Genomic DNA, 8,860 nt, shown 5'->3' on the forward strand with positions numbered 1-8,860 from the left:
GGAGCGGACGTTCTTCGAGTCCGACGCGACGGGCGTCGCCGCCGCGTCGCGCGCGGCGCGCGCGGCCGGCGTCGACGGCGCCGCGGCGGCCGCCGGCGCGTCGGCGCCGCTCAGGGCCTCGAGGGAGGCGAGCCAGGCGCCCTCGCCCGGGAGCGCGCCGTCCGCGCGCGGCGCCGGTGCCGCCGCGCGGCCGCCGCCGGTGCCGTCGCGCGCGTCGTCCGCGCCGACCGCGGCCGCGGCGGCGTCGCCGGGCGCGAAGAAGTGCTCGCCGCCGTCCCGCACGGACTCCGGCGCCCCGGCGCCGCCGCGGGCCGCGGCCCGCCACGCGGCCCGCGCGGCCGTCCCGGCGCCGCCGGAGCGCCGCAGGACCGCGAGGCCCACGCCCCGGTCGAGGCAGAGCCGCCCCAGGGGGCCGCAGCCCGCGTCGCCGTCGCCGAAGGCGACGACGCAGGCGCCCGCCCCCGCGGCCCGCCGCGCGTCGACCGCGTCGAGCCAGTCGGCCGCGGCCGCGCGCGGCTCCGCGGCCGCATCGACCGCGACGACGACGAGGCACGGCGCCGCGTCGCAGGCGGCGGCGAGGTGCCGCTGGACGTGCGCGGGGCGGCCGACGACGCGCCAGGTCGCCGGCGTCTCCGCGCAGGCGCCGATGGGCGGCGGGGACGTCGCGGCCTCGTGGAGCGCCTCGTAGGCGAGATGGAAGAGCTTCGACGTGGCGGCCGCGATGACGATGCGCGTCGTCGTGGCGTCCGGCGCGTGCTTCGCGCAGAGGCGGTCGTAGAGGCCGGCGGGCGGGGAGGCGCTGCCCGGCGGCGCCGCGGCCGGCGCACCCTCGGCCGAGACGGCCATGTTTGAACGCTAGGGGGCGGCCTCCGGCCGCCACCTGGCTCGGCTCGCCAAGGTACCCCACGAACCCCCCTGGATAAGCCACCCCTTTGAACGCAAAGCTCAACGAGTCCTCACCAGGAAGTAAATTTAACGCCCGAGGCGTCGCCCGCGGGCGACGGATGCGCCCGTGTGCGGCGCCGGGCGACATGCCGGCTCGCGCGCGGCGCCGTCCAGCCGCGCTCGTCCTCGCCGGCGCGCCGCGCGCCTCGGGCGCGCCGCCCTAGTCGAGCTGGCCCCGCGCGATGCAGGCGTAGCCCGCGCAGTAGCCGAAGGCGGCGAAGTCGTCCGCGTACGTCGCCGTGACGAGCGCCGCGGCTTCGGGCGTGTAGAGCTCCGCGAGGCGCGCGGTCGCGTTCGTCGCGTGGACGTGGCCGACGGCCGTCGCGCGGCCCTTTGCCGACGGCGGCTCGTAGAAGGCCGGCGCGCCGGAGAAGCCGCGCCACGACTCGCCGACGAGGCCCGAGCGGTCGACGCCCGTCGCGTTCACGAAGCCGTCCCACCACGCCTCCTGCCGCTCGAGCTTGAGGATCGTGGGGCCCTCGACGCATCGCGGCGCGCAGATGAGGGTCTGGCTGCAGAGGTGGTGATCCCTCTTGCAGGTCGTCGTCGCGTCCCGCTCCTTCATCGAGTCCGACACGTAGCGCTCGAAGTACTGGGGCGTCGGCTCGGGGCGCGTCCCGTCGCAACCTTGCCTGCGCGACGAGTCGACGCACCCGTCGGCCTTGTGGTTCAGGAACTGGGAGAGGACGCGCGCGTAGGGGTTCCGCGCGAGTATGTAGACGTCCGCGTAGCCGTGCTTTTCGTTGGGAGGATATTTTTTTACCCTCCCCCTCAGTTTCCCGTGCGGATTCTCGCCGACATCAAAAAGCGGTTCGTGTAACATTGCGTGAAACACCTTCTCCGCGTTCTTCGGGGGGGTGTGATGTCGCGCGTAGTAGGCGAAGCCGCCCCAGTTCCGGTTTCCGTTCTTCTGAGGCACGCAGAGCTCGATGGCCTTCGTCGGCGTCCGCGTATCACTCAGGTAAAAAACGTGCGGTCCGGCGCCATAGAAACTGGGCGTCTTTCGGCATTGTTCTGGCTTTGAATTGCCCATAGCAAGGACGAGCCACGCGACGAGGCGCATCGTCGCGGATGTAGGAGGGCCGCTCGTCATGTCGAGCTCAAAACCTACTTTAATCTATCGCTACACCGCCTGGCGTCGACTCGAGGTCAGCGAGGAGGCTGGGCCCGCTCTAGAAAACACCCTGTGCGAGAAATTCCAGTCGGACGTCGGTCCTAGCAGCCGGCCCCCGACTGGTATATGCTCCCCCGTCCGGGACTCGCGGCCTCCGAGCGCGTAGCCGGCGCCAAGCGCTCGGCGACAGGAGCCAAGCTCCGCGCGCAGGGACGACTGGGCCCCTGCAACAGGGACGATCCCGCTCCCTCCGAGGAGTCTCCCCGAGGTCCGGTGCGGCTTTAGGGGCCCCCCAATTCCCCGCCAGCCCAAGGCTGCGCGTAGGCGGGCTAGGTCGCCTAATGCGCTAGAGAGAGAGGACCCGGGCTAAAGCTGGGGAGCGTGCGGTGAAGCCAGTAAAGGACTGGGACGCCTACTGGGATGAAGGATCGATAACCTGCCGAAAGCCCCTTTAAAAACACGCGGCTTAGAGAGAGAGGTAGTATGAGTCCGGCAGCTCGGGGCGCGAGCACGCCGCGGCGCGAACGTCCCGGCGCCGGTCCGCTCGGCGACGAGGAACGCCGCGACCTTGCGAAGGAGCCTGCTGTGGTCGCGCCACCGTTTCAGGCGCGTCTCCGCGGCGTCCTCGACGAGCCGCACGAGGCTCGCGGCGTCGGCGAGGCCTCGAGCCACGCCGCGAACTTCCGCGACTCGGACGCCGCCGCCCGGCGGCGCGGGCCCCGCGCGGCCTCGGGCCGAGGTAGGCCGTCAGGTGCGTCGTCGAGTCCGAAAGTACGTTGTTAGGAGTCGTTTGGGCCGAATGTAAATCGTAAGTAACGGGCTCGGTAAGTCGTTGCGTCGGACGCCTACGGGACCCCTCCTTGATCAATTGAGCGAGCTTCACGTGCACTTGTGGAGAGTCACGCTCTGCAGAGAGCGAGCCGCACGTCGCGCGGGTGTAGACGGCGCCAACGCCTGTTTCAGAGCGCTACTGCGGGTCGTGCTCCGGCGTGATTTGGGGCCGACCCAGACCAAAGACGTGAAAGAATTCACGTGGTCGATCTGTTGGACGCGGTCGGCGATGCGGCGTCCCGTTGAGCCCCCCCCCGCGCCCCTCGACCCCCGCCCCCCGTCGAACCGTCGACCACGTCCGTCGCGACCCACGGGACGCGTCGATGCCGCGTCTCCCGCCCGTCCGTCGACGGGACGGCGGACGCGCGACTTTCGCGACTTTCGCTCGTCCGCCGCCGGAGCGACCGGGGCCCGCGGCGCGCCGCGGGGCTCGACGCCCCGGCCTCCCCCGGGGGATGCTCGACGCCCTCGGGCCCGTCGGGCGGCGGGGGGCGGGCCGCCCTCGCGGCCGCGGCCGGGCTCGCGGCTCTCGGGCGCGCTTCGAACGGCCGCGTCCCGCGGCGACGCGACCCCTCGCGACGCCCCTCCGCCGGCGAGCCGCCGTCCCACTCGTAGGCCCCCGCGATGCTGAAGCTGGTCGCCCTCGCCGCCGGCGCCGCCGCCGCGTGCGTCGACGACGCGTCGTGGACCTTCGACCTCAACGGCGTCGACGGCCAGGCGCTGACGTGCTCGAAGCTCGCGAGGAAGCTAAACAAGGGCGTCCCGGCCGCCAAGGCGCGCCGGCTCGCGGCCATCGGCCGGTCCGCGTGCCCCGCCGCGACGGGCGCGTGCGCCGGCCCCGCGCGCGGCCTCTCGGAGAGAGGCGCGGCGCGGTGTTACGACGCGGACCGCGAGGAGATCCCCGCGGCCGTCTGCGCGTGCCACGCGAGCTGCAACGGCTGCGGCTACACGGCGGACCGCATGCCGACGCGCGCGTCGGACTGCGTCGCGTGCCCCGAGGGCTCGTTCCTCTTCCCGCAGCGCGACGACATGACGGGCCTCTGCGTCGGCGACTACGCGCCGACGCCCCTCCCGTCCTACGCGCCGAGTGCGCGCCGCGGCTACCTCGACGGCGCGCCGGGCACCTGCGCGGAGACGTGGACCGTGCCGTCGCTGCCCGGCTGCGAGGCGCCGCAATTTGGCTGCCCGGCGACGGCCTGCGACGGCGAGGACCGGCGGTGGTGCTGCCCGCCGGGCGCCGCCGACTGCGCGACGGAGTGGCGCCACTGCGGCGACGACGCGCCGACGGCGGCGCCGACCTACGGCCCGTCGGCCAAGCCCACGCACCGCCCGTGGTACAAGCCCACGGACCGCCCGGCCTGAGCCGGCCCCGCCCCGCCCCGCCCCCGACGCCCGCCCGTTCGACGCGTCCTACGTTGCATGAGCTGGTGCCTGGGCGCTTATCCAGGGGGTTCGTGGGGTACCTCGAGCGGCGAGCCGAGCCGTGGTGCCTTCATATTGCCTTCACGCTGCATCGACGGTGCCGCGCGTAAAAAGTGGTAGCACCCCGTAAGGTCGTACTGATAGCTTAACTAGTGCACGTTAGATTTGACCGAATTTATTATCGGATCTGATCCGGGGGGCGGCAAAGTGAATATATCTACACGCTCCTGAGGTCCAGGCGATCTCGAAATGGAACCCCTTGCGGTCATCGGTTCCAGGGATGGCGAGGGATGGGTGATCAATTATTTCAACGGCCACTTAGCCTTACTAGGTGATTTCAATATTTTTTTTGAGAATTTTTTTCCCGGCACGCCTTGCAGCGGTTCTCGCGAACGGGCTAGCCTCCTGTTGCAAGCGTGTGCTCCCCTTGGAGAGGGGGTCCATGGGCGTCTATCGACGCGTCCAGCACGCGATTGGCGACGCTTGGCGCGTGCGCCGACCACGCGCGCGCGTCCAAAAGTCATGGAGCAAAATGTCACTTAAAAAGAGTGTTTTCGCACACTAGGAGTATTGGAAACGAAAGAAAACACGTGATTCTGGCATAAGACGTAAAAAGTTCGGGGTCGGAGGTCGGCAGGAACGCGTCGAACCACCCCCCGTCGACCTAGCGGCAGTGCACCGATCAAAACTCAGATTCTGATAGCCTGGATTTAAAAGTCAACATTTTTGTTGAACTTCAGCACTTTTGTTGAAGTTAAATCTTGCGATTTCGCGACCCGAACCAGCGACCGCGCGCAAAAAGCCATCGCAAACGTGCAATTAACGCGCGAATATCATCAAACTTGCTTTGATACGACCATAACCCAATTTTGGCCGTGATTTCAGCCCGCGGACCGCCGCGACACCGCGCCCGCGCGCGCGGTCGACGTACAGCCTCTATGGACGACTAATGACTCTGGCTCCGCCGGCCGGAATTCGATGATTGATCTTTATTAATTAATTTCCTATGGGTGCACCTAGATGTACGTTGATCGGGGCACTGCCTAGCGGGGTGCTAAAAGTGGTGAGTTGGGCGCCCGCCGAGGCGGTCGCGGCGTCGCCATGGACGGCTTCGGCACGCCGCGGTCCTGCCCCATCCGCGTGTCGAAGGGCGACGTGAGCCAGAGCGCGACGCCGCGGGCGTCGCACGTGGCGCTCAACGTCATCATCCCCATGGGCGGCCTCGGCGCCAACGAGTTCACGGAGGCGGGCTACGCCGTGCCAAAACCCATGGTGCCCATCGTCGGCCGGCCCCTGCTCTTCTGGCTGCTGGATAATTTGGATTTGCGGCCCGGCGACCGCGTCTGGCTCGGCCTGCGGCGCGACGTCGAGCGCGAGTACGGCGTCGAGCGCGCGGTGCGCCTCGAGTACCCGGATCTCGACGCGACGTTCGTGCGCCTCGACTTCGAGACGCGCGGCGCGACGGAGACGCTCTACTGCATCCTCAACGCCATGGATCAGGCGAGCCGGGGCCGGCGGACGATCCAGCTCGACGCGGACACGCTCTGGTTCTGCGACGTTTTGGGCGGCGCGCGCGCGCTGCCCGACGCCTATGGCGCGTCCTTCTACTTCCACGACGACGCCGACGACCCGAGCGCGCCCTACTCCTACGTGCGCCTCGACCCGCGGACCCAGGAGATCGTCGAGATCCGCGAGAAGGTCGCGATCAGCCGCCTCGCGAACAACGGCGCGTACGTCTTCGCCACCGCGGACCAGGCGCTCGCGGGCCTGGAGGCATTACTGGACGAGGCGCCCGAGGACGGCGCGCCGGCGTCGCCGGCCGCGCGGCGCGAGGGCGACGCCGCGAGCGAGGCCGGCAGCGCCGCGGCCGCGGCGAAGAGCGGCGCGCGGCGCCACTACGTGAGCGGCCTCATCGCGTCCATGCTGCCGGACCACGCGTTCCTCGGCGTGCGGGCGACGGACTTCGCGAACCTGGGGTCGCCCGCGCGGCTCCGGCGCTTCCTCGCGCGGCTCCGGCGCGGCGAGGTTTTAGGCGCGCGCGCGATGCGGTTCTGCTTCGGCCTCGACGGCACGCTCGTGACGCCGCCGCCGACGCCCGACGCCTACGAGGACGCCCAGCCCATCGAGAAGACCGTGGCCATCGCGCGCGAGCTCCACGCCGCGGGCCACACCGTCGTCGTCTGGACGGACCGCGCGATGCGGCGCCGCGACGGCAACTGCGGCCGCGCGCTCGCGGCTGTGCCGAAACCAAATCTTCAACCCGACTTCAATGTGAGTGTATTCGAACGATTTGGACCAGACTCTTTCACTGTGCTTCGAGAACTCGACGAGAGCGATCGATCCGTCCAAAAATCAGCCGAATCGACTTTGATTTGACCGAGCTAGAGAATTCTCAAGTTTGGTGGGGACCCCCCAAACCAGTGGTTGGTTTCGGCACAGGCTCGCGGACGTGGGGAAGCTGACCTTCGAGCAGCTCGAGGCCTTTGGGATCCCCTACGACGAGGTCGTCTTCGGCAAGCCCCACGCGGACGTCTACGTGGACCGCAACGTCGCGTCGAGCCTGGACGGCGCGATCGAGCGGAGCCTCGGCTGGGACCTCGACTGCGGCGACGGCGACAACAGCGACCTCGTCGGCGGCGTGAAGCCGCGCCACTTCAACGCCGTGCGCCGCGTCGGCGAGGGCCACGTCGAGAAGACGGGGCCGCGGAGCGTGCTCCGGGGCGAGATCTACTGGTACCGGCAGATCCCGGCGAACCTCGAGGACCTGTTCCCGGCGGCCGTGTCCGTCCAGGAGCACCCGGCCCAGGAGCTGTCGTCCGTGCTCCTCACGCGCGTGCCCGGCGTGACCTTCTCCCACCTCGTCGCGAACAACGCGCTCACGCCGGGCCGGCTCCGCGCGCTCCTCGCCGCGCTCCGGCGGCTCCACGCGGAGCCCGCGGCGCCGGGCGGCGAGCGCGCGGCCGTCGACGACGCGCTCCTCTGCTCCAACTACGCCGCCAAGGTCCGCGCGCGCTACGCGAAGCACGCCCAGTTCTTCGCGCGCTTCGACGACGCGCCCGGCGACGGCGCGCGCTGCCGCGACGCCGTCCTCCAGTTCCTCGACGACTACGAGGCGTCGGCCCGCTTCGGTCGCGTCGCCTACGTCCACGGCGACCCCGTCTTCTCCAACGTGCTGCTCACGGACGACGGCAAGGTCAAGTTCCTCGACATGCGCGGCGCGCTCGGCGACGAGCTCACGACGGCCGGCGACGTCGCCTACGACCTATCGAAGGTCTACCAGTCGCTCTGCGGCTACGACTTCATCATCCTCGACGTCGCGCCGGACGCGACGACGGAGGCGAACCTCGCGCGGCTCCGGGCCGTCTTCGAGGCCTGGCTCGCGGACGAGTACCCGGCCGTGAAGCTCCGCGACGTCAGGATGATCGTCGCGGCCCACTTCTTCTCCATCGTCCCGCTCCACGACAACCGGGGCCACCAGGTCCAGTTCCTCGCCAAGGCCCGGGCGCTCCTCGCCGACGACGCCAAGCTCGCGGTCCTGTGACCGCGGGCGGGCGAGAAAGGGCGGACGCGGCCGCGGCGCGCGCGCTCTGAGCGTCGACGTCGCGGGCGGCGCGGTCTAGAGCGGCGACGTGAGGGACCCCGGCCCTAGGTCGAGTCGGGCCAGAGCGCGGGGGCCGGGTCGACGTCCTCGGGCCGCTTCCGCTCGTAGACGGCGTAGTACTTGGAGCCGTCGGTCATGTGGCCGCCCTGCCGCGCGACCTTCTTGCCCTCCTCGGTGGACTCGGCGATCGCGGCGACGTAGGGGTCGCCGGGGTGCGCGTCGACGCGCGCGAAGCAGGGGTGCGCGTCGAGCTTGGCGACGTGCCACTCGTGGAGCTCGCGGACGTCCGTGATGGCGTAGAGGAGCCCCCCCGGTCGTAGCGCGTACGCGTACTCGGCGAGGAGCGCGGACGAGACGATGCGCCGCCGGTGGTTCTTCGCCTTGAAGTGGGGGTCCGGGAAGCAGAAGAAGATCTTGGCCAGCTGGTATTTCCGGATGATGTTCGGCAGGTAGAGCATGGCGTTGTGGCGCAGGCAGCCGACGTTGCCGTACGCGCCCGGGTGCTGCCGCCGGAGCGCGTCGAGGCGCTGGCGCACGTACTCGCAGACCTTGGGCCGGATCTCGAGGGCGAGGGTCAGCTCCGGCGATAAAGCGCCCAACGCGACGGCGAGGCCGCCGAAGCCGCAGCCCACGTCGAGGTGGCGCACGCGGTCGCCGGCGCGCGCGTCGCCGAGCGCCGGGAAGACGTCGGTCCAGTCCATGTCGTCGGGCGTCGTCGGGTACTCGAAGCCGTCGTTGTTCGACAGCGGGTTGCAGTGCGCCCGGCTCCGGAAGAACTTCTTGCACGGGTGGCCGAAGTCCTCGAGCGAGACGTCCTGAATGGCCGCCATATCGCCTTTGCGGCACCGTTGCGGCACGTTGACGATACGATCGTACAAGCTCCTTGGGGCTGGGCAACAAAGAAATCACCCACACTTCGTAGCCGGGCCGCCCCGCGGCCGCCCCGC

The 8,860-nt window shown here is 70.1% G+C and overlaps 2 protein-coding genes across 2 annotated transcripts; one reads left to right on the forward strand and one right to left on the reverse strand.

Annotated features, from left to right (window-relative positions):
- Window positions 1-3,500: 3,500 nt before the first annotated feature.
- Window positions 3,501-4,320, forward strand: AURANDRAFT_70643 (expressed protein; the record flags this gene model as incomplete). The annotated part of the gene is made up of 1 exon (XM_009034689.1): window positions 3,501-4,320. A coding segment is annotated over one exon (820 nt), but the record flags the coding sequence as incomplete, so codon positions are not given.
- A 1,638-nt stretch (window positions 4,321-5,958) lies between these two features.
- Window positions 5,959-8,743, reverse strand: AURANDRAFT_58612 (hypothetical protein; the record flags this gene model as incomplete). The annotated part of the gene is made up of 2 exons (XM_009035249.1): window positions 5,959-6,025; window positions 8,034-8,743. 2 exons carry the CDS (start codon window positions 8,741-8,743, stop codon window positions 5,959-5,961), a joined length of 777 nt encoding a protein of 258 aa, XP_009033497.1.
- Window positions 8,744-8,860: the final 117 nt, after the last annotated feature.

Source organism: Aureococcus anophagefferens, assembly GCF_000186865.1.
Source record: "Aureococcus anophagefferens unplaced genomic scaffold AURANscaffold_2, whole genome shotgun sequence".
Classification (NCBI taxonomy): domain Eukaryota; class Pelagophyceae; order Pelagomonadales; family Pelagomonadaceae; genus Aureococcus; species Aureococcus anophagefferens.